This window comes from Lagopus leucura, unplaced genomic scaffold, assembly GCF_019238085.1.
Source record: "Lagopus leucura isolate 7727_CA_CO unplaced genomic scaffold, USGS_WTPT01 Super-Scaffold_100056, whole genome shotgun sequence".
In the NCBI taxonomy this organism is placed as follows: Eukaryota; Metazoa; Chordata; class Aves; order Galliformes; family Phasianidae; genus Lagopus; species Lagopus leucura.
The window spans coordinates 1606847-1631919 of NW_024962302.1; the positions used below are offsets into that span (position 1 = coordinate 1606847).

The 25073-nt window shown below is 47.8% G+C and overlaps 1 protein-coding gene across 1 annotated transcript in view; it reads right to left on the minus strand.

Annotated features, from left to right (window-relative positions):
• LOC122188198 (tetraspanin-15-like) overlaps positions 1-23726 on the minus strand; it is a 44817-nt gene extending 21091 nt beyond the window's left edge. Inside the window, exons 1-4 of the mRNA XM_042886307.1 lie at positions 23211-23726; positions 17110-17295; positions 6606-6680; positions 4165-4260 (exon numbers count right to left, since the gene is read on the minus strand). Coding sequence (XP_042742241.1) covers positions 4165-4260; positions 6606-6680; positions 17110-17295; positions 23211-23297 — 444 coding nt within the window. The 5' untranslated portion in view covers positions 23298-23726. The remainder of the gene's footprint in view (positions 1-4164; positions 4261-6605; positions 6681-17109; positions 17296-23210) is intronic.
• Between the last annotated feature and the right edge of the window lie 1347 nt (positions 23727-25073).

The window sequence follows — 25073 nt, forward strand, 5'->3', positions numbered from 1 at the left end:
TGTGTGTTTGTGTGTGTTTGTGTGTGTGTGTTTGTGTGTGTTTGTGTGTGTGTTTGTGTGTGTGTTTGTGTGTGTGTGTGTGTTTGTGTGTGTGTTTGTGTGTGTGTTTGTGTGTGTGTGTGTTTGTGTGTGTGTGTGTTTGTGTTTGTGTGTGTGTGTGACAGAAAGGGTTTTCCCCATTTTTTTTTAAGCACAACAATCTCTAAGGAACACTTTTTGGGACAGGTTGAGCTCTGGGAGCGTCTGTTCCCTTTCCTGCAGATTGCTGGCAATACTTGGCCCATAGGAATAGGAAAAGACACCAGGTTGGATTTCAAACTATGTTTTAACCTGCCTTTATTGCTTTTAATGCCATCTGTGTCAGTGATGGAGGTGAGCTTGCAGAACTAGTTCAGGAAAAAGGAGGAAAACTATTCCCAAAGGAACATTGGATATTGCTGCACTACTCGATATTCCAGTGCTGCAAAGAAGTTTCTTCCATTTGCTTTTCTTGCAAGAATTGATATAAAATCCTTGTAATGAGCATTGCTGACTGCAGGAGAGCTCCCCAGGGTGTTTTCTTCCCTGCAAAGAGAGGCTTAGGCTGCACTGCTGTTGTGCTTGGATTTATTTCCTATAGTCTAAGGCAGACCTGGGTCTGTGTTTTACTTTCATGGGGGCTTGCAGAGCTCTGAGAGGGATAACAAGCAGAAAACAACAGCAGAGTCCGCAGACGGAGCCTTGCAGGCTGCTTTGGGAAGAGCCACGCACGCTCATTGCGGCCAATGCCATCATGCAGCAGCCTCAAAGCAAAGCATTCCAAGGAGATGTGCAGGTGGGAGCTGCCTTTCATCTTCCTGAGAGAGAGAATGAAAGAGGTGTGCGAGCACAGCGCCTTCCTCCCTCTGAGTCTTACTTTGAGTTTGGAGCTGTTTGGGTTTGAGCGCGAACCACCATCGCTTTGAAATTCAAATGCTGGCTTTTGAACTCCCCCTCTCCCACCTGTGCTCAGCAAACCACCAAAAAGAGACAGAGGAAGAGCAGCACAGAGCTGCAGTTCATCACTGGCAGCAAAGTGGGGCTTCTGACTCATCGTGGCCTCCAACCCCGCATCCCTGCTGCAGAGCTCAGCACAAATGAGTAATACAAATGGATAAGTATTATTTCTTAAGGACAATTCATTCTGATACCTGCCATCTCACAGGCAGACAAAACAAGCCGATCTTGGCAGGTAAACCCACCTATAATCATGGTATGTAAAATATTATCATCTCATGCTTCTACACACAACTGTTTGGGAAAGGACCCCCATTCCCTGCTGTTTTTACTGTATGATACCAGTTTAAGTGTGTGCAGGTATTCAGCACAGGTTGAAAGCATTGCTTGTCAGAGGGTGAACACCAAATTTCAGTCCTAAGGAGCATGGTGTGGTTTTCCCTGAGCTCAACCAGCTGCGTGCCAGCTAACCTGCAAGCAGACGAGGCTTTGGCACAGCAAATGGCAAGGGTAAGAAAGAAGTGGTAACAGGATGCTCTGAGCTTGTGTTTTGACTGCGAAATACACCAAGCCTGGGTGCAATCCTTCCATGCTGGCTACACGTTTTCATCGTCCCACGGTGAACCAGGCTGCTCAGGTCCTGAAAAGCCCCATAGGAGCTCCCCCATCCTTTATGAGAACAGCGCCAGCAGCTCAGCCGTGTTTTATGGAACCCAAGGGCTGTCGAGCTGCCAGAATGCTGCCATTTCTCGTCTCTTGAAAGCAGTTATGCTTCTGCATTGCTTCTCCCTGCTCCTGCCCTTGGTGTGAGGGGATGGTGCCTTTCAATCACTGATAGCACTGCTGGTTCCTGGATTTCAAATGCTGTGCTAACACAAGAGCTCACAGCAGTGAGATTCTTACAAACCTCCTTTTCTTGCTGGAATAGAAAATGTGCAAAGACTTTTCAGCAACACCAGAAGTGGCCACAACTTCTGAATACAGAGGGAGACTCTAAGATGAGCATCTCCCACAGACAACCTGAATAAAAAGTCAAGTGAAGAGGTTAATGGGAAAATACCATAAGCAGGGGCTGAGATCATGCGAGAAGTGCCTGATCCTCGCTTGTTTGGAGACATAGAAACCTTCCTGCAAAGAGATCTTGTCCCCACTCCTTGCCAAGGCGCACTGAGGGTGGCTCCAACCTGTCTTTCTGGTGGCTCGTGGCAGCGTCCATTTATCTTCCGCTCAGAGAAGACCAAATTACAGCATCCTGCCAGAGAGGCTGGAGCCGAGCTTTAGAAAGATAAAGATCTTCCCTGAGATCTCTTAAGCCTCGAGATCTTCAGAGGGCTCCCGGTCTTACTGATGCATTTGGTTCAGTAATGATGGCTGCAGGAGTCAGAGGTGAGTATTTACAGAGAGGGGAACAGGGAGGGCACCATCAGCCTTCAATTTCAGCTACATCAAAGGAGCTTCTTGGGCTCCTTCAAAGCTAGAGATAAAATTCACATATCTGTGATGCTCCAATCCATTACTAGCATTAATCAGAATGCAGCTGTGGTGGCAAAGCCTGGCTCCTTTCCCCACAACGAAGCTCTGAGCGTGCAATTTCACTGCCATTTCTTCCTCTTTCCTCTCCTAGATCTCAAGGTTTCGTTTTTCCCTCACTGTTTTCCCTCAAAACATTCACCAAAAGCTTTGAGCCAAGCATTTCCCCTCTCGCAACAAGACTTGCAATGGACATACCAAATGCATTCCATCAAAACAAACTATATTCCCCAAATTCCCATGAACTGTTTCCTTACCAATGCAGGAAAACAAAGCAATAAATTAGAGCCAGCTATGCTTGTCTGAACTGGGTAATGGCTTCAAGTCTGACCCTTACAGGTTTGTGAGCTGCCTGCTGAATGCACTACTGCATGAAAGAAGGGTTAGCATGGCAGGGTTTTGTCCATAACCCACCACTGGCAATACAACTCAACCACCTGCCTCGATCCTGTGTATAACGTAGGGGCTGTGTCTGGGAGGTCCTGCGTCAGGGACTGATCCCTCCCTGTTTGGATGTTCAGTTCATTTGGAGGGATGCTCCACATCCCTGTGCACTGCAGGGCAGTTGCACCTGATGACCCTTCAAGGTCCTTTCCAACTCTAAGGATTCTATGATTCTATGATCATCGCTCCGAAGCACAGCTACCTCGGGTTTTTTAAGATGGAGGGGAGGAACAATGGGAAATAGGGACAAGGAAGACATTTTAATTTGATACAGTGCATGATCAGCAGAAGTCTCAAAAAAGCTACACAGTGCATGAAATATGAGGCAACAGCAGCCAAGGCACACAATAAGTTTGGTTCAAAAAGAAGTGATAGCTGCAAGGAGAGCAGTTTATCAATCTGAAGGTTGGCCTGAGAACAGGAGACAGATGCTGCCAAGTCGTGGCAGCCTCTAAGCATTAGGTGCCATGCTTAATAGATGCACAGCCACACAATTAAAGAAGCTGCTGCAGAATGGCCAAGCCCCAAAACAGGACTGGGTGCAGATGAGCACTGCTCTTGGGGCAGCTCGCTCACAGTGCTGCCCATGCAAAGCCAGGGACCCTTCTTTCCTCCCAGTTACCAGGAGAAGAGAAATTCTTGGCAGTTTTCCCATCAAGTCAAATGCACGCCTGGCTCAGTGACACATCTCAAAAATAGTTATCTAAGGCAGCCCACCTGGGGGTTGCTGCAGTCTTGAAGAGGCTTTTACACGTCTTAGCTCATTCTTCAGCTGTTCCCCTGCAGTTTGGAATAATGACCAAAGAGCCTTCAGGAATTGGGTGCTGACTTTCTATTAGCTATGGGAAATACAAATATCTCGGTGTCCATAACACAGCATAGAACTGAAGGATGTTTTCATAGCACACACCAGGAGAAGGCGCTTGCCAAAAACAAAAGGGCAACTGGAAGGCAACCGCATGAAGGTTAACATGGGCAGTGGCAAATTCTGCAGCTGGGACGGATACATGTGCAGACTGGGGGATGAGAGGCCTGGGGAAAGGGATCTGTGGGTTCTGGTTGATGGTAAATCGAATCGGAGCCAGCAGTGTGTGCTCCTCCTTCAGCGAGGCACAGAGCGAACCACTCGTTATGCTTCCCATTCACAGCACTGCATGCTTGCAAAACTCCACGAGCCCCCTCCCCCCTTATGCCACCCTTCCTCCAAAGCCAAACCTTTTCTTGGACAAAATCCAAGATGTTCTTGAAGTCAAGGTCGTCATAATAGTGCCGAATGCCCTCCTGAATGTTGGAGTGCAAAACTGCATTCATCTGGGGACAGGAGAAACATGAACACATCTCACACTTGGAACAGACAACAGCAAAATATCACAGACTATGAAAATCATGCAGAGAAATCTTTTCATAGCAAGCTTTGCTGGCCATCACTAGAATGAGAATCTAACTTGCTGTCCCAACCCTTTCGGGGCATAACTCATCATTTTTGATCTCTCATAGCTGCACCCACCATCCTTCACCTACCTGAGTTTTTCTATGTGCTGCACATCCAATAGAATTATTAGGGTGATGACTTCTTGACAGCTGCCTACAGACCTCCAACCTCATCTCTGACGTAGCTTTAACCCCTGGTGGGGGGTGCTCTGCATCTGGAAGATGCAAAACAGCCTCTGATAGCCAACAGCACCGTCAGATGGGCTGCACATGGGAGCAGAGCCCTCATCAGAGCCCACAATCACCACCAATCCCAACAAACCTTCCAGTGATGCAGCCGCGTCCATGGAGCAGCAACGTGGCTCTGCGAGCTGCCTGCATCTCTGAGGGAGCTCTGATGCTTCAAATTAAATGCTAACCAAATGGAAAATGCATTTCACAGATGCATGGGAAGATTATTTGTGAGCTGGGAGCAGAGCCTCCAAATGAGCTATGCCAAGCCTGGCGTGGGTTTGCCACTTTGCTCCTGAAAAAGGGCCAGGCAGAAATGCTAATGGAGGAAAAGGGAACGTTTTCTGAGTTAGAAGTGAGGGATGAGAGGAGAAAAAGAACGTCGTTCTTCATAATTCACTGACATGAAAATTAGGGGTTGGGCGAACTGGGAGCAGGGAGATGAAGATGGGGAAGAGAAGAAAAAAGAAGAAAATGAAGGCATGTCAGAGTGGGAAACAAAGCCTGCCGACAGTGAGGGATCAGGTAGAGGAACTGAAAAAGCCTTTCAGAAACCACTCCTGTGAACACTGATTCAAACATTGCTCCATAGCTTTCCCAACACAACAGGCAAACCTGGGTTCTGCTGCTCCCTGTTCCTTTCCTCCCCACATGGGCTCACCCTTCAATCCCATCATCTTCCCATACGATCCCAGGATGGGGACAGCATCCCAAATGAGATCCCAGCTCCAAGTGCTGGAGATAAGGCTGCAGGGAGGACACCAAATGTGCTATCATCCCCCAAACCATCTGCATATCAACAGAGTGCAATACTCAGTTGTGCAAGATTGTTGTGCTCAGTACTCAGTTGTGCTCAATACTCAGCAGTGCAAGACCACTGTGCTCATTCCTCCTCAGCTCCCCCTACTTATTTAATACAAAACCCAATTAAATTTCCTTGACTAGCTTGACAAGCATTGCTCCAAATGCAGATTTGTGCCTCCTCACAATTTTAGGTCGGGTGGTTCATCACTTGTTGGGTCTCTTTTCTCTCCGCCCCGCTGTTTGATTTCCAAATTACACATTAGATTTAAATTAGGGGATGATTTATGCACTAATGGTTTGATTCATCCCCTGCGTTTTCCTGCAAAGCTGTGATCCCCTCTCCTGCTGCACAGGGCGGTGCTGAGCATCAGTACAGGGGAACAAGGGTGGAGAGAAGGAGCAAAGTCAGCGATTTTGTGCCATTTTCGATGAAAATAGAGCCAGCATGTGCCATGCCAGCACATATTGATTTCCTTTACATGGGAAGGACTCAAGTGCTCTGATTTTCCTTATAGAGTCACATCTCCCCACTGGTGCCCTGACAGCTCCCCAGGATTGGAGGTTTTTGGAGAGCTGCTGGACAGAGCTGGCTGCAGCATCCATTCTCCTCCCCTTCCACTTTGGGTCTCACCGAGTGCCTGAATCCCAATCCCAGCCCATCAGCTTTTGAAGGTTTGAAAGCATCAGTTTGTCTCTGCAAAAGTGAATTGCTGTTTAGAGCCCTTACGTACATATTTTGGATGTTGCTCTCCTGGCCTGCACACCCCTCCTTCCAGCCGAGGCTGAGATTTGATATTTAATTGCATGATTGATTACAATAGTAAAATAAAACTGAATACGGTGTGCTTTCTTCAGCAGAAGCTGGGCAGCCAGGAATATTTCCATTGGAAGTCTTGCTGGTTCAGCTATAAGTCAAACCTGTCCTTGCACACAAGTCAGCAGTTAATGTAATTGAGACAGGGAGCTTGATGAGAAGCACAAGAATTTTTGGCTGGGAGTCTGCATGGGAGCTGCTGCTGTGGTAGGAGCAAGGTGCAGCCTGAGGAGAGCAAGAACAACCAACATCTTCCATTCTCAGCTCATAGGCAGACATGAGGTGAGAAGGAAATCTCCCCCCAGCACACATAGGCTGCAGCTTGCCACTGTGCTAAGCCAAGGAGCAGCTCCTCCAGCCTCCTGATGGCACTCACCTTGTTTTCAAAGATGATTTCAATGAATATCAACAGCAGCTCCGTGATGAAGATCACCAGAAGGACCCAAAAGAACTGGAAAGAGACAGAGAAGGATTAGCCCTGCTGCAAGCCAGGCTGCGTCCGCTGCCAGCACTTAGCTGTGATGAGGGAGAGCTGGAAAGCAAGAGATGCTCAGAGACACTTAGAAATCAGATCATTTCATTACGATCTCCCCAGGGAGCTCCAAATCTCCTCCAAAGATATCAGTCCTAAATTTGCTACCCAGTAGAATGAATGGCAGGAAGGAAGGATGGATCAAAAAAGAAACCAAATGTAATTTGGATGGCTAAATTCTGCGTGGGGAAACAGGCAAAATGGATGCAGTGGAGGAAAGTATTTCCTCTGGGTGGATATAGATGTGCAGAGAAATGCCAACACCTATTATGATGGAATGCCAGTCCTTGGCTGAACATTGATGTTTCCAGGCCAGGCATCCAATGGAAAGTTCTCCATCCCCAGAGCAGGGCAGTAACTCACATCTCTGACAGACTGATGGTGGCAAAAAAAACCCATGATCTGGAAATTGGTGTCCTGATGAAGCAAGCAACTTCAGCTGGGAGGTTTGTTATTCCTGCAGCCCACGCTCCTAAAGCTTCAGTCTTATGTGCGAGATTCCATCTGGGACCGTGCCCAACTTTGCAGAGGATGGACAGCAAAGCTCTGTTTGGCTCACATGATCTCCCCAACATTACCTTCCTCTGTGGCTTTGGAGACTCACCAGTAAAAGGAAGGTGGAAAGTTACCATGGTAACCAGCTAAAAATCCAAACAAAAATGGAAAAAAAGTAAAAAATAAAGCGAGTGGAGGTAAATTATTACCATGATATTCACTTTGGCCCCTGGTTTATTAGCAAAGCCTTGTTAGCAAGACATTGAAGCAGACATTGCACGGATCCGTGTGCCCAGAAATTATTTCCCAAGCTCAATGAGACTAAAGCACCCCTGCAGCAGCACCCTGCTTGGTGTGCAAACCCCAAACTGCAGGGTTCTCATCAGCCTCCCTTGGCTGAGTTGTGCACCGCGTTTGTTTGCTAACAGCCAACCACTGCGGTCCTACTGGAGAAGCAGCACCGCTTTTCCCATCACCTAAATCAGCTTCTAATGGGCCGAGTTTAATTAGGCAGGGAATCCTGTAACCAAACACCTATCATCCCATAGTCAGAGCCAACACAGCATGCATCAAACCCAATGGAAAAGGAATTTGAGCCCGCAGGAAGGCCAGGGTGGTGCAGTTGAGACCTCCTCACGTTCTGGCCATTGAGTGCTGCACACCGATTTCTTTGTCTCCCACTCTTTCTGTGTTTCTGCTGCACAGCTTGTCAACTCAAGGCATAAAAAGCAAGATTCACGTAATGTAATCCAGCCTGCTCCATGCATATTGAAATCAAGGTTAATATTTCATATCCAGGAGCGTTGCCTGGTTTATAGACAAACGTGGACATATTTTGGATAAGTGCAGGGGATGTTGGCTGTACCTGGCTGTTTAGAAAAATGACTGCTTTCAAACACTTCATCAGATGAGGTTCACAGCTATTAAACCCTTTGCTTCCATGAGAGCAGCGGGTCAATGGATGAAACTGAATGAAAAGTGCAAGTTCAGTGTCAGAAAGACAGACACAGAAAGGGAGAAGCTGGCAGAGGCTGATTGCCAATCCTTCCAAGAGGCAAAGTGCAAACCTGGGGGGTCATGCAGGTGATGCCCAGCTGCCCCTGGACACCACACAGTGTGTGACTTTGCCTCCAGAAGGACCAACATTTCCCTTATCAAGTACAGAAAGAAGGTTGGCAAGGAAAGCAGCCACAAGCCCCATCTGCAGCCTTGCAGACGTTCAGCCTGAATGAAAACCAAGCAGTGGCTGAATGGAGCAGGCAGACCCTTGGCTGATTGCACTGACAAAGCACAAAGTGCCTTTTGTTGTTGCTTTCCCAAGGCTGCAGCAACCATCAGTAACAGGACCACGTGTGACGGAGCAAAAACGTTGTCAATGTCTGCAATCACCCACTTACAAATGCATCGCAGCCTTTTCTACCTGCCAGACCAGGCATGAATAAAACAGCATTTTACTTTCCTTAAAAAGACTCCAGCAGCACAGTGACCGAGCAAAAACCCACCCTAAGCAACATCTAACCCTGCCTTGAGTTGCTGCAGGTTTGCAGCAAGCTGAAAAAAAATATATTAATAATCATAAAGTAAGTGGAAAAAAAAATCACAAAGCAAAAGCAGCGCGCTGAGGAGCTGCAGAGTGTGAAGCAAAAGCTTCACGAAGGAAAAATAGCCTTAAAATAACCCTCAGCTGCCAATTTATCTTGCTCAAGTTGTCTGGCAAAGGGAAAAGATTCTCAGTTGTCATTAAATTAACACTTGCTGCAGTCAGCTGCCCCTAACGAAGCTCGTCGCTTTGCATACACCTGCAGCTGCGCCTTCCCAGGTAGCCTCCAAGTCTTTCTGCCATCTCCGTGTGTCAGGTGGGATGTCTTGCTGCAAAGTTTGCTCTCCCAGAAGCTTAAAGATCACCTGAAATCCTCGGTTGATGCACAGCAAGCACTTCTAGACGTGGGATGGATTGACAGAGGAGTGCAAAGCTGAAAGTGTTTCATTTCCAGATCACGGGCATCACGCAGCCATCTCCAATTAAACACACCCACACCAGGGCAGAAAGGATTGCCATGGGTCAGGGATGGGTGGGTATTTCTGGAAGGTTGGATGCCTCGGGGTGAATAAACCATGCAGGGATCCAGCCCGTGCAAAGTGCCTGCAGCCGTGGATGGAGGCAGAGCATTGCTCCGTGCTGCTGAGCTCTCAGCACTCTTGTGGCCACAAGAGGCTGAAATTTGCCTGAGTGTGACACGAATGGCACTTGGGATGGTAAAGGAAAGCTCTGTTTGCCAGGGATGTGGAAGGGAAAAGATGCAGCCACAAGGATGGGAAAGAGCTCCTGGAGCCATACAGAATAGAACCATAGAACCACGAGGGGTGGAAAGGACCTCCAAGACCACTCAGTCCAACCATCCACCCATCTCTAGTATTTCCCTCAGTAATGTCAAGGCCCATCTAAATGCCTCCTGAACACCTGCAGGGATGGTGACTCCATACCCATTCCAGCTCTCTTTCAGAGCTTTTCCTAACGTCCAACCTGAGATACGAGAGTCTCAGTCTCAATTTAATACAAACACCCTCATGGAATGTTTTATCCTTGTTGTGAGCACTCTCAATCCTCCCCTTGGAATGGGCCTGTTATGCATTCGCACAAATATGTCACCATATCTTATTTTTGTCCATGTCTGTAGTTGCTTCCCAAGGGAAGGAGCTCAGTCAGCCCACTGAAACCTACACAGGAAAAGGGTTGGGATCTGCTAACACCAACAGCAGGTTGGCAAGGGATGGAAAGCCTGGATTCGTTGCCAAGATTAAAAGAAACTCATGCAATTTACCTTCTCTTTTTGTGAATCACAACCTGGGAGGGGGGAGGTGGGGTCACACACACAGGAGTCTGCAGCAAAGCAATCCTTTGGTTTTGGACATCTGGAGAGGGAAGTGGTTATTCCTTCTGAGACTTTGCAGAGCACCTTCTTCTATAGGAAAACAGCAATAACCCCTTCTGTCACTGTGGCCTGGGATGCTGCTTCATGCAAACAGTGGTGTTTTAGTTACAGGACATGCAATTTGCCTCTCCTGCCCCTCTGCCCATCCACCTCACTGGGTTTCATACATGCATTTGCCAAGCTTCGAGTTGAAATACACATTTCCTCCATGCTTCACCATCTGAATGACCAAGAAACCTGTTTTCAACTCCCAGTGGGCTGGCAGCCTTGTAAATAATTGGCTGGGACGACCAAAGAGCCCCAAGCACACAGCATGGTCCACCCAACAGATACACAGCCCTGCCTGCACCCTGTCCCATAGATGCCAGCTCTCCAAATATGCCCCTCTCTGCTCCCCACGCCTATCAGAAAAGCATTTCTTTCCCTCATTTGGGTTTTTACAGACTTTCAGCCTCTATCAAATTGCCATCACCTCCATCTTCATAAAAGTCCTGTGACCTGGAACTAGAACAGGTTGCCCTAGGAGGTTGTGGAATGCCATGGAGGCATTCGAGGCCAAGCTGGATGTGGCTCTGGGCAGCCTGCTCTGGTGGTTGGCAACCCTGCACACAGCAGGGGATTGGAACCAGATGAGCACTGTGGTCCGTTTCAACCCAATGCCATCCTATGATTCTACAACCCTCCACTCCCATTCTGAGACCAAGACAGATGTTGCAGTGCACCAGGCAGAGCTACAACACACTCATGCCCCCCCCCCCCCCAAAAAAAAAACAACACACAAAAGGAGGGTTTTATGAAGGCCCACTAATTCACTGCAAGGATAGCTGTTGTTATTGCAGTTGATGATACAGGGATGAGATTAAAAAGAAAGAAACCTGCACAAGAAACATGTCAGAGCAAGCACCAAGTAAAAGAACACAACGTGCTGGGAGTTTGCTGGTGATGCTCAACATAAGAGCTCTGGGAAGAATAAAGCATGCCTTTTGTTGCTTGCAAAACCATCCCCAACCACTCCTAGAATGACAGCAAATGGAGACACAGCAAGAAATTGAATGTGAAAGTGGAAATAATCAGTGTGGCAAAGGAATCATTCACTCCTGCAGGGCTCCAGCTCCCTCGTTTCCTCCGGAGTCAAACCTGGGCCAAGCAAATCCCCACTGGAAGCACAATGCAGTGATTAAAGAGCCCCAATCAAGTGGTGACTAACCCTTAAAGAAGGAGATCAGCCACTACTGCCTGCAGAAAGTTCCTCTTGTTGCCCTGGGGTTCCTGCTTTGTCTCAGTCAAATGAAATGATAATGATTGCAATAATGATAATTCAAAAAAAAAAAAAAAAAAAAAAAGGATTCAAAGGAGAACTAATTAAGAAGGCTGGGAGGCCCTTGCAAAGCTTTTTCTGACTATATATTTTCCTGGGATTTGTTGTGTTGGAACGTCTGCAGATCTGCCCCACTGCTGAGAGTGCAGCGGATGAGCCCAAATCACAGAGCAGCTCAGCCCCAAATCCTGTCCCACCTCACCTCATCCAGGCTGTGCTCCTTTCACCCCAAGCGTTTGCTCCAGAGCTGGTGATGGGCTCAGCTCCCCAGAAAACCTGAACACTGCTGCTATGCAAACCTCATTTATTCCCACCCCCTATGCAGCAAAGCAGAAAAATCAAGCCAGCGGTGGTTTTGTTTAGAGAGCCTCTGATCAGAGCACTGTATAATCAGTGGGCTTAGCAAGGAAATGTATGTAGATCCTCAAACAAACCTCTGTGGGAGGGAGTTTCTTCCGTTACTTTCTCCAGTGGGCTCTATTTGTGTGCTGATTACCAGGAATTGCCTTCTGAGGGTTTTGACCAACACCACTGAAAGCTGTTGATATTGAGGTATCCAAAGGAAGCTCTTCACTATTGATGCAAAGACTGCACCCCAAGGAGCAGCAAGCTTTGAACCCTAGGAAGCAAAGACAGACCCCAGGCTGCAAAGAGCAATAGGAGATTGCAGTGATGATTTGCACGAGGCGTGCTGCAGTTAACCTTCAACCTACAGGGAGAAAAAGAAGGAGGACAAAGTCCTGGTGACCTGCTTGCACCAGCAGTTGCAACACTGGATGCAGCTGCGTGGCAGCTTTTCTCATGTAATGCTGCAACCAGAAGGAGCATTTACTTATCCCATCTTCCACTGGCTGTGGTGTTTAATATCCCACACAGTGCACTGCCAGGCCAACAGAGAGCTGCCAGCCCAGTGACTGCATGGCTCTCTCAATTATTATGTGTAGCAATTAGAAATTCACACTAGTTTTGAGGAGCCCCCAAACCTTCATCTTTCGCAATCCGAATTTGCAGCCATTTCTCTGAAATCTGCATCAGCCCTGCTTGAAACAGCATCCAATGGGACAAAGCAAGCAGCGGGGCCTCTTGCCATGGCCAAGGCAGCAGGGACAAACCTTTTGCCTTGCTCAAACCCTAACCTTAAACCCTAGACCCTAAACCCCATCCCTAACACCTCTGCCTAAACTCTAATCCTAACCCTAATCCCAAATGTAACCCTAATCCCTAACTCTGACCCTATCCCTAAACCCCAAACCTAACCCAGCATAGCACAGGGATAGCAGTGCCTGTTTGCAGCCCTCAGGAGTGTTTCTTTACAGCAGATATTCAAGGGACTGCTTCTTTTTGCTGGCCTGGAGCTGAGCATCCCACAGTTAATTGCTGAACCGGGTACCCTACACAAATGCTTTGCCCCAACTAAGAACCACGGAACCAAGTGGAATTAGCCTGAATCAAGTGTATGAGGAGTTGGAGTGCCAGCAGTGCACCCAAAGCACCACTTCCTTTAAATTGCTTTACGTAGTGCTTCCAGATGTGGAAAAAAACAAGTGGAAGTTGCCACTCACTGATGTTTTCACATCTGCTGGTTGAAGTGGCTGCTGCTGGTAATGAATTAGTGCTGGCGATGTGGCAGAGGGATGCTCTGCAGGGCTCCGTTGCAACAGAGGTTTTCTGTGTCATTTTTGCCCTTTTTTTCCATCTGCTTGGGAACAAAACCAGCTGCTCAGCCCCGCTCAGATCTCAAAGTGCTCCTTCACACACGGCCCCTCTGATTGCTTTTGTTCAGAAACAGTGAGGGCCACAAAGCTTCAAATCACTGTAGTATCTGACTATCTTCAGGGGGGAATTTATCTTGCTGGGAGGACAATTCTCCACTCACACAATAGCTCTGTGATTGCCATCCACAGAGTTTGCTCCCTCTCCCAAACCTGAAAAGGAGACATTCGCTAGCATTTAATCTCCCTATTTACACGTGCAATCAGAAGCTGTAAAGGGAAAAGACACACTCCAAACCCTGCTTTGGAAGTCATGTCCTGGCCTCAGAGGTAAAATAATAAGAAAAAAAAATAGCAAATTAAATAAAAGTCAAAGCTGCAAGCGGTTGCCTGTTTGCTTTTCACATCTTGGCACTGCTTACGCTTGGAAACAGCACATAGATCAATAAATATATCTGTATTTATACATGTTTATATATATACACACACATATATGGATACATATAACTTGAGAAGTCCAGAAGAGTGAACACAGCAGCTGATCCTGTAAACCCAAAGACTGCAGACCCAAAGTCAAATCCTGCCCTGTGTGACAAGGCAGAAAAAGAGGGACCCAAAAGGCTCCCCAAAAGAAGGGAGGCAAGTTGGATTTCTGCTCCTACTTCAGCTTTTGTTTCTCTCTTGCATTGCATAGAACAAATGCAAATGTTCATGCATTGCAATGAACAAATGGCTTATCCCAGTGCAAGAGATGCAGGGAGCAGCCTGACCCATGGCATTTCCAGACCTTACACCAAACCCACCCAGCTCCCACAGCCATCTTGCTGAGTGAGAGCAATGCTGATTTTAGAATCAATTTGCTAAACCTTTCGTTCTGAACTTGCTGAGAACAGAAGCAGGCTGTCTTTATCAGACAGCTTCCGATTATTCAAGCCTGGAACAGCAAATGAAAACTTGCTGCTGAAGCAGAAGCTTCCAACCCACTTTTAAGTGCAAGTCTTCCCAACACGTTGGCCAACCCTGGACCCCTCCATGGTGCATGGAATTGTGTGTTAGTGTTTCTATTCAGGTGCAAGCTGACGGGTTTTCGTGGGGCACAGAAATATTTTCTCCTAAATAGAGAGGAACTTACTGCTCTCTGAATGAGCAAGGCATATTTTTAGATGTAGAGGCAATTCCGTTTTTATCAGTGATTTTAAGTTCAGAGCAATATTTTTGCTCATCACTGTGAGTGTGTGGTCCCAGGAAATGGCAGGTACGAGTGTTCAAGCCAGCTACAGCACATCTCCACGTGTCTCTTTGGGGATCATGCACTGAGTTTCCATAATCATCAATACACACCATTTTATTCTGTCTTATTGTACATTCTCCAGGGTCTGCCCTGAGCCTGCTTTTGGAGCTCAGGGTCGACCTCCCTTCCCTGTGGTCCCTGCATCATCAAATTCCCACCCGAGGTCAATTGATTGCAAAGTTCACTAAGGAATAATGTGAATAATGTCTTTTCAAGGCTCTGCCTGGAGAAATGTGGGAAAGGTATGAAACCATTTCTGCAAAAGGAAAGAAGGAAAGCGACCCTGAATGGGTTGGTGCATGGGAGACCACGTCCTCTCTGAATGCAACCAAGGAAGAATTGAAAGGAGCCTTTCCAAATTCAGCAGCTGTAAACTTCCTACAGATTCATGGCCTGAGCACTCACTTCTGAATGATGGATAGAAACACTGATGCACAATTCCAACATAAAAACAATGGAGAGTTCCAGGGCTGCCAACATGTTTTGCTGATATGAGCTGATGAAAGCACAAGAAGGCATTAATTCAGTGCCACAAAACCATGCTAACATCAGTGGTCTTTCCAGTCTCACTAGGGAAGTGTTGTAAGCTAATGGTATGAAGAGCTTCTGCTGGGTAAAGTGCACCTCCACTGGGAAAGCCTGCTGTCACCTTATCTTCTTTGTGCTGATGCTCATCAAGCTGAATAGATCTGTAGAGGAAACAGCGTTTCAGCTCAAAGGCAGGGAACTAGGCTTGATTCATTACCAGAAACATCACTTCCCCTATTTGCTGCTAGAAAAGGGATCGTTGATGTCACTGTGGGCCATTTGTGCCACTCTGCAGCCAACAACAGTTGACCAAGGAGCCTTGAGTAACCCCAAAAAAACCAAAATCACAATGCATTTCAACGCACAAAGTCAACATCCCCCTTCTTACATCCTAGCCAAAAGAGCTGCAAGGGTTGTTGTGCTTGATAACTTGCACATGCTTTGCTTTATTTATTCCACACAGCAGGCGTGAAGCTGGTTATATCTAAAGGGAGACAAAAGCAACCCAAATGGGCAGGATTACTTTTTTCTCAGCTGTGCCACTACAGAATTGATTTGACTGACAAGCTGTGAAATGCAGTTAATGAGCTTGGGTTTCTGTTGGCCCCCGTTGCTACAAGGATGACAGTTCCTACCCTCTGATGTGTCAATTTCCCACTTCTAAAGTCAGCCAAAGAAAAAGAGTATTAGCCGTGAAACTTAAGGAAGTATTAGCAGAGAAAGGAAGATATTATCAGAAATTTGAAGTAATTATCCTTCTTTGGAATAATCCTCGATAGGATGAACACAATGCCATGTGGTGAAAAGTGAGATGGAGGAAAAAAGAAGATGTAATTTACTCGACAAGCAACAGAACTTCAGCTTTGGCAGAAAAATGTCATCTGGGTTTATGGCATAAAGAAACACAGAGCTTTTCCTGTTGTTTGGGTGGACAGCAAAAAGAGGGTTATGTTCTGGAGATATAAGTCAGCCCAGGGATAACACGGAATTCACAAAGAAAGATAAAATTAATTTGATAGGGAATTAATTGAAAACTGTGATTATTTTTAGCAAGCAAGCTATTGGTGCTACTTAAATACCACAGTTTAAATACCTGGATAGGACTGGGCTGGCCACTAATTTAGAGACTCCTTCAAACACAGGTCAGGAGGTGACTCGTCCAGAGCTCTCCAGCAGAGCACACGATATCACACTGCAACAGGGAGCAGCTTCCATCCCAGCCCCCCTCCTCAATGCAGTGCAAACCACCACCGACCACACGTGGCATGAAACAAGATGTATTGGAAAGCAAGGATATTTTCAGCCAGTAACACGGGAGCAAAGACAATACAGGCTTCCTGATCAGTATTAATTTGAGATGCAAATGCTGAGCAATTTTTAAAAGCAATATTGCAAGGCAGTGGAAGGGAGTGCTAGCTTCCCAGTGTTTGATTTTAATAAGCGAATCAGCTCAAATCAGTGGGAGGGGAGGCTGTTATGGGGGTCATTAGCATGCAAGGCACACACACACCAGCAGGAAGGCTCTGTAGACCAGCACAGAATATTCATCCAAAGCATCTTCCTCACTGAGAGAGCATTGGTCACAGCTGAAAAACCAACTGAGCTGTCACCGAGTTTGTCAGTGGACGCCAGCCTGGGCTGAGCATGATGGATGAGCTACGTCCCCATTTGCAGGCATTTGCTTGTAACATAGCTTATAAACTCCTGCAGCCTCCAGCTCCTTGCTGGGGTCTTGTACCAGATCTGCAGGTTGGTGGCTCTGCCTGTAGCAGGGGGGTTGGAACTCGATGATCCTTGGAGCCCCTTCCAATCCAAGCCATTCTATGATTCTGCTGGCGTTCTTGCTGCCCCAAGAGGAAGGCAGCAGCTTCCCAACGATGTGGATAACTGGCTGCCAGCTCTGCAATCTGTACACGTAACTTTTCCCCATTACTGTCCACTGGCTTCACGGCTGAGCTAAAAGCATCGAGGGGCACACCCTTACTGTAATTCATGGTAGTGACTCATTAGGATACGTTAATTTCCCTCCTTGAAACCAACCAGACCGACCCGGCAGCAGCGCCAGCCTTACTATCTTCAGAAGTGTCCGGTTGTCCCTGAGGCTCCCCACCATGCCGACGAAGGAGACGCTGAACATGGTGAAGCCCAGCAGAAGCAGGATGATGGCTGGAGCGAGGAACATCCCTTCCAAGGTTTTGTGCTTCTGCCTCTCCACTTCGGCATAAATCCCAATGCACAGGATCACGAGGCCGATGATCTACGAGGAAAGTGTGAGATGTGCATCAGATGCCAAAGGGAAAAAATCAGAAACTCTGAGGAAAAGGTGGAGGTGGAAGAGATCCCAGAGGAAGAAAAATGTCCAGTGTACTGCTAGATAAAAACATAACATGATGAGTGAGCTGATGGGTCAGACCCAAAGGGTGACTGATAGAAAATGGGGTTCCATCAGGGTTCCATCTCCCTCCATGGCAGCCCTACATCTCCCTCACAAAGGAGCTGCATTTTGCAAGGTTCTTCCTTTCCCCATCTCACCCAATGCACCTGGCTGCTCAAGCTGACCCTTGCCCTGGGTTCACAGACCCTGGGCTGTATACAGCAATACTGCCAGCCCATCCACCCGAACTGCCACCCATAGACCAGTCCCCCAAATTACTCATTTCACTCCAGCACCTCCTTCAAGCACCACCTTGTACCAAAACCCATAGCAAGCCACTCGGTCTTTGTGCCATGGATGAAAAACATCATCAAATGTAGCAACAGATTATTTATGACCATCTTCCACCCCTCTCTCCAATAAAACAGCCCTAATTGAAAAAGAGAGCCCAAGGGTGCCAGGATAAAACAGGGCTCTGAAAAGGGCTATTTTCATCTCCTTGGTTCCTACAGATGAAAGCCAACACGGAGATTCCAAGCACTCGGAGCTGTCAGAAGCCATTCCCAGCACAACCAGCATGAAGCTGACTCCTGGAAAGGTCAGAGTGGAAAGGAAGGAGCATCCCAAGTGATTTTCCTGCTGCTTTTTGCAGCTCCACCATCCTGCATCTCAGTAAGAAAATACTGCAGGAAAGCCTCAGGTCAACAAGGAGAAAACCTCTTCTTCTCACTCCTTTTTCCATTGCTTTACCTTTCCAAGAGGCTCCATTTCTCCTTAATGAGTTCACTCAAACCCTTCTGGTTAATTTGTGTTGCCGATTCAATCCTTAATTTTCCTGCACAATCCTTTTGGAGGAATGATTTATTTTCTTCTCTACTCTGGCTGGACTCCATTTGTGGAGTTACTGTACTCAGTTTATGTTTAGCCATCCCTGTCCACTCCCAGGCTACATCTCACTTACAGAGAAACTGAAATCGCCCAGAAAGTCAAGTCCAGATCTGTGATATTTGCAGACTGTTCAGCTGCAAATATCTAAACAGGTGGGCCTATTCCTGATAACAGGCTTTTCATCCATTTCCTTCTTTATCCTTTATTTTAAGCACCAGCTTGGCTCGTTGGGATTAGGCTTGATGTAATGCTTCTCTTACAGCACATCCCAGGAGTTAGATGTGCACACTATGCTTGTAATCTCCACTGCTCCTCCTGCATGCCAATCAGAAACACTTTCTCCTTTTTAATTCATGATCTGTGATGCAAATTAGGGAAGAGGCCAGGAAAACATATAAAAGAAACCCAGGAGTGGGGCTGAGGGCTGGGCACTCAAGGGACAGATGACGCATCTTACACAGACTGGGCTTCATCTGCTACCAAGGGAGAGAAAACAAGGAGGGTTTTCAGGCTGCATTAACAGCCTTCCCAGGGCTGAACTGTTTGGGTTTCCCAGGGCTGAATGTTTCCTTGAAACATTCCAAGCACGTGGCATGCAGGAGTCCTTCCTCCCAGCATCACCATCGTCCCAGACAACCCTGAGCACACACCTCCAAATTTTCTCTTACCCAAGACTAACAAGTGAACTGGAAGAACCAAAATTAGCAAATGCTCGGCTGCTCTGCCTGAATTTCTCACCTCTCTCTGCTCAGCTCTTGGCTTATGAAGTCCCCCAGCATTCTGCAACCCGTTCTGCTAAGGGTCGCCACTGCAGGCTGGAACTTCTAGTTAGAAATGAGATGAGTTGCTGCTCCTCAAAGCACCTTCAGGCATGAGAAGGCACCTCACAGAGCAACGCACACCCTGAGGAAAGGGATGGATACACCAGAACCTCTCCCAGCAATGGGAGACTGCAAGGAATTAACAGTGAAGCCAGGAATATAATGAGTTTCCTAAGGACAAGAGGGGATTGATGCTCTAAGGACAAGAGGGAACTGAAAGGTGGCAAAGGGATTTTGATGAAAAATAGCTGGGGAAAAAAATTCCCTGAAAGTAATGTTTCTACTGAGAAACAGTGGATTATGGAGCAAGTTGGCAGTGTCAAAGCCTTCACAAATGAGCTCATCAGCTGAAGAAGAGCACTGAAAGCAGCAGGAAGAGATTGCACCACTCCCTGCAAAGCCTGGCTGCTCTGGTTTCCATCACTGGGTTCATCTTGGAGGGGTTGTTTTTGCCATATGAATTCAGCCAGCACAGATCTTTCTGATTCCTGGCATCACAGCTGCTTTCTACCACACGCGCTCAGTGACGTGCTAAGGTACATAATCAAGTCTGTCAGTAAACCCTCTGTAGTTACACACCAACTGCCCACTGATCACCTTAATGCAGTGCAAACTCGAGGCAGCCAGCAGCTGCCCATAATGAGCGCTCTGCAATGCATCCAAGAGAAAAAGCAAACCTTCACTTACTGTCTAACGAGAGGATGATTATCCCATTTCTGCATAATCACTGTGGGATCAAACTGCCACTGTGGAGAAAGGCAGTGCTCTATCTGATGGCAAAAATAAAGAAAAAAAGAGCAGGGGGATTCTGAGGGCAGAATCCCTGCCAAAGCAGAGCAACCTCGCAGCCTGCCAGGGGCCAAGCAGCAGGCATGGCTCTCCCCAGGGTGATCAGCATTAATGAGATGAGTCAGTGTTAATGGCAGGCAGTAATTTCTCCTCATTCAGGAACACCGAAAGTCACAACAGTGGTTTCAAACCCAGGCAGACAGGTGATGCGTCCCAGTTTTGGCTGGAATAGGGTTAATTTTCTTCTTAGCAGATTGCATAGTGCTGCGCTTTGGATTTAGGATGAGGACAGCTTTGATAACGTGCTGATGTTTTAGTTACTGCTGAGCAGTGCTTATGCTAAACAAAGAACTCAGGTTCTCATGATGTGACAGAGGGGACAGGGGCTGAGGGGACAGAACCAGGACAGCTGACCTGAACTGAACAGAAAAAGAGACCAGAAAAAGGGCACAAACATTCTGCCTACGGAGGCAACTCTTGTCAGCCACGAAGGGGAGACATCACTTCAAGGAAGACCTGCTGTGTTTCCCAAACAAATGAATACCTGCGGAGAAAGGTGCCTGGTGCCAGAGGGAATTAGCTGTTCTGGAGGAGATGTGTGATTTTGACCTGGTCAATGAGCAGCCATCCCAAGATTCAGATGCCTACCAGCCCAACTCACTGGCACCAACGGCCTGGAAACACAGAGAGAAGCCAAAGGTGGATGACACAGCTGTCATGCCTCAACCACACGAAGAAAATCTCCCTTCCTCCCTCTGGGTCTGTGTGTTGGCTGTGGACAAACACTCCCAAGAGCTTCAGCAACTCAGAGAGAATCTATCTTCCTTCCCACCAGTACAGAGCAGTAGCTCATCCATTAGAAGTAAGAATTCCTCTGCTTGAAAAAGGATATAGTGAGTACGCACCGTGATGCTTACTAATTTCCTTCCTTTTCTGTCCTGTTAAACTGTTTTTAACTCAACCCATAGGTTTTACCTTTTGTTTCCGCTCTCCCCATCCTACTGAGGCGGGAGGAAACACTGACTGCATTCAGACATGGAAAAACAGAATGCTCCCATTTGAAATAAAATTGAAAACAGAGCTACTTCACCTCTGACAAGCAGCCAGGACGATGAATGGTGTTAAATCTGATGGTATAAAAGCAGCCAGGAGGCCTGTGGCATGCTGGCTGTCACATACCTTCTGCCTCTCATCACATAAGCACAAATATCCAATGCCTGGCAGATGCAATGCAGAGAAAATAAAAAAACAGAGCTACCTGCAGGGTAACAGACCTCTTTCGCTTATTTTCTTGGAGTGTAGACCAGGTCTCCAGCAGCTCTGGGAGATGATGAAACCCTCAAGGGGAAAATGGGAGGTAATGCAATGGGCTGTAATGGGCTCACAGCAGTGCTCCATAGGAAGCTCCAGCCCAACACACAACTCTCCAACCTCTGGGCAATTGGCTCCATGCTTGGTTTCAAGCCACTCTGGTTTATCCTACACTCCTTTGCTGATTTTCCCACCTATATTTATTTAGTTTCATTACAGAAAAGGGCTGGAGAGGATCCAATGTTGTTCTTTTCTCTGTTGAACCAATTCCCTGCAGGCTGGACAGAAAACCACATCACCTCCCCTTCCAAGTCTCCTCGGTCCTTCCCAGTGAATTATTCTGAATGCTTCACCATGGGAGGTGCTACGTTTTCAAGGCCTTCACTCAAAGCAACACGACGTGTCTGCACAGTAATTACTATTGAGTGCATTTGGCTGCAGCAAAACAGCCCCCCGTCACGTCTGGTTAATGAGATGGGAGAGCTGCTGGATGGACACAGTCACTGCGTGCACCTCCAGAACTGGGTCAGGGGGCTGGAAAGGCTGTGAGATCCGTGTGGATTCAACAGAGCAATGGCCAGCACAGGGACTTCCCTGGGGTCCACAGGGAGCACACACATCCCTGGTTAAAGGCAGGCTGGGTCAGAGCCATTCCAAATCACCTTTTTGCAGCTACTTCTCAGTTAATGAGGAATTACTGAGACTCTTCTTGCTCGCAGGCTGGACCAGCCACACACTGCTGTGTAACCCACAGACTGCCCTGTCTCTCTGTGCACCCATCCATCAGTGCATGGCATTGCACATCCCCTCGCTAATCTGCATTTGCAAAGCACAGCCAAGAGCTACGGTCAGGCAGCTTGGAATTAAAACAAAACAGCACTTCTTCCTCATCCTTACGGCTGCTTTAAGGCATTTCCAGGAAAGCAAACCTCAGATCCGTGCAGGAAACAAAACCCCAGTGACAGGGGGTGGTGATGAATCTCTCACTCACACTCAGAGGTGAGCACAAGTCTTCTGGCACCGTGAGACCATGCAGTTCTCCAGCTCCAGGAGTGAGAGCTGCCCTCCCATGAGCTCACCGATAGAACAAACAAATCAATAAGGGGCGAGGGAGGCATTTTCAAGCTTTGTTTGCAACCCTATTTACTCTTCAACCTGCCCAGGAACACCAGAGATATTTGTGTATTCAATTACTCTGAAACAATTAGGCACGCATGTCACTACACACACCCAGGCAGCACGAGTGCATGGGGCAAAGATGATTAATTAGCTGCCAGGAGGAAATACCTGTAAATACCATGGACTGGATTATGCAAGGTTAACCCTAGGAAGGTGCCAAGCTCACACGGAATTTGTTAACCAGGGGTGCACAGAGCTCTGGTGGGGGGATTTCCTGCTGATTCCCCAGGCCTCAACACATGCTTACACCTTCCAGCTGTAGAAGCCTCACCCCATCACACCTGCCTCAATGATTTGAAATTGCTTAACGATAAGAGTTACTTTTCCTCTCAAAATAACCAGCCTGGTCCAAATAACCACCGCTGCCACATCCACACCAATGGGTTCTGCCAGCTGCTCCAGCCCCATCCCCATCAAAGCACGTGAAGCGAATACAACAGCACTGCTGCCCGGTGACCCTTTGAGTGATCAAAGTGTTAAATCTGTGTTTGCTGAGTGCTTTGAAACACTGCTCGCTGCCACAGGGCATTTCCAGGAGCTGCTCTGGGGGTGGGCGGTCCGAGGACGGTGCTCTTAAACGCATCAAAAGCTGCAGTTTTCCCTACTATGGACCATCTGGGATCCTTTTTTTCTTTTTTGCTGATGTAAGAGGGACTCTGCGAAACACACAGCACAGCACCAGGTTTTATAGTAGAGATTTGATTCCTGGAAGGAGGAAATTTGGACACTGGAACATGAAAATTGAACCCATGGGGGTGTCACCGTGGGGAACAACAGCAGGAAAAACAGCAAAGCAACCCGAGCACCTACCGAGAAGAGAGTGGCATAGGTGGACAAAGCGAATTTGACGCTGTAGTAATAGAGGAGGGAGTTTCGGCACTCGGAGCCCTGTGCCATCCCGGGGCGGCCGCTCGCTGCCTGCCAGACCCTCCCCGCTCCGGCTGCTGGGGAGCGCAGACATGCGCCCGATGCTGCTGCACGCACCACCAGCCTTCAACTTGAACTGCTTCCTCCTGGCAGGGACCCAGCCTGAAAGAGGGAAGGCAGAAACGCGAACAGCCGGAGTTAACCCTTTGCTGCGCCTGCTGCTCGCCTTTGTTGCCGAGATCGACGGCGGAGCTCCGTGCGGGAAGGTTTAATTCGGTGGACGTTCTGCAGGGGTCTCCAGAAAATTGTTAGTGGGGTTGCAGGCAGGATCTCTTGGCATTCCAGGAGTGCTGGCAGAGCTGGGGGTGATCCTGCAGTGATGTGTCTTGCAGCAGCAGAGAGAGAGCGGCAGCTCCAAATGGAACAGAAATGGAGCAGATTTCCGCCAGGCGATCGTTTGGAGCTCGGTGCTGGAGAACAAAGTCCGTGTTTGCCTGCTGCAGATGGGGCAGAGCCTCTGCCTCAGCGCTGCCTCGAGCCTGCAGCTGCCTGGGTAGGAACATGGAAACAGAAGAGGAGGTGTGTGGAGCGGGCAAGCAGCAGCGTGAGACCATACAGGAGGGGTCTCCATATCAGCCTCCACAACATGGCTGTGAAAATGGAAAACGGGAGAGAAGATTCATGTTTAACAAAAAGAGGAAAAGTGAGGCCGGAGGAGCTGGGAAATGGATTAAGGAAATGGTGGACGGATTAAGGGAAATGCAGCCACTGCTGTGATGTTGCTTCCTTGATGCTGGGAAGCGCTTGGGATCACCAGCAAAGGGAAAAACCTTCATTTCTGCAGTGTGCTGCAGTTTGGAGAAGTAAAGAAAAAAGCACTGCTGTCCACTGCACGGTTCATTGCCCTGGGAAATGTTTTAAAAAGCCCCATCAGTTGATGGGAAGGCAGCAGAGGTGCAGTGCTTCTCTCTTGCAGAGAGAAAAGGAGAATTACAGTGAGGTTTGGAGAAGTGCTGTGACTCAGGGCTGCACCCAAATGCTCGGCCCCATATTTACCCATCTGTGGTGCTAGAGTTTCTCACATCAGGTCTTAGGAGATGAAGAGCAATTCAGCACAGCAAAAGAGCATACCCCACAGCCCTTTTGGTCACCATCCTGCTTTCACTGGTTGTTATACAAGGACAGAGTGGGCTGGCTTTGGCGGTGCGTTGTCTCCCCTGATGGGATGGGCCATAGAATCACAGAATCAAGGTTGGAAAAGATGTCTAAGCTGCCCAAGTCCAACCCCAACCCATCCCATGGCTCTGTGTAGCTGTGCCAATGCATCGCCACTCTCTTAGAGAAGCATTTCCTAATACCCAACCTCAACCTCCCCAGCACAACCTGAGGCCTTTCTTACTGTTGTTACCTGGCAGAAGAGGGAGGCCATTGGCTTCAGTCACTCATCAGCCCATCCAGATCCCTCTGCAGCACTTTCCTGCCCTCACACAGGCCAACCCTTTCTCCCAACATTGTGTCATCTGCAAACTTTGATGCAAGGTTTCTAAAACAATGGCATTTGGTTAATGCTTTATTTAACATCTTAAAGCCTGAAGCTCTCGAGCTGCACGTGGAAGCCATTCTTATTTCTTGGGCAGTGCGTACACCAAGCTGCCGGCTTCCAAATTAAATCACTGCATTCTGTAAGCCCAAGCTACATTTAACCCTCAGCTCCCCCCTAACATGTAGCCCTTCCCCACGCCGAGTCGTCTCAGCTTTGCTGTCCCCCTCCTGTAGCATATGAAATCATTTAACAGATGCACCAGC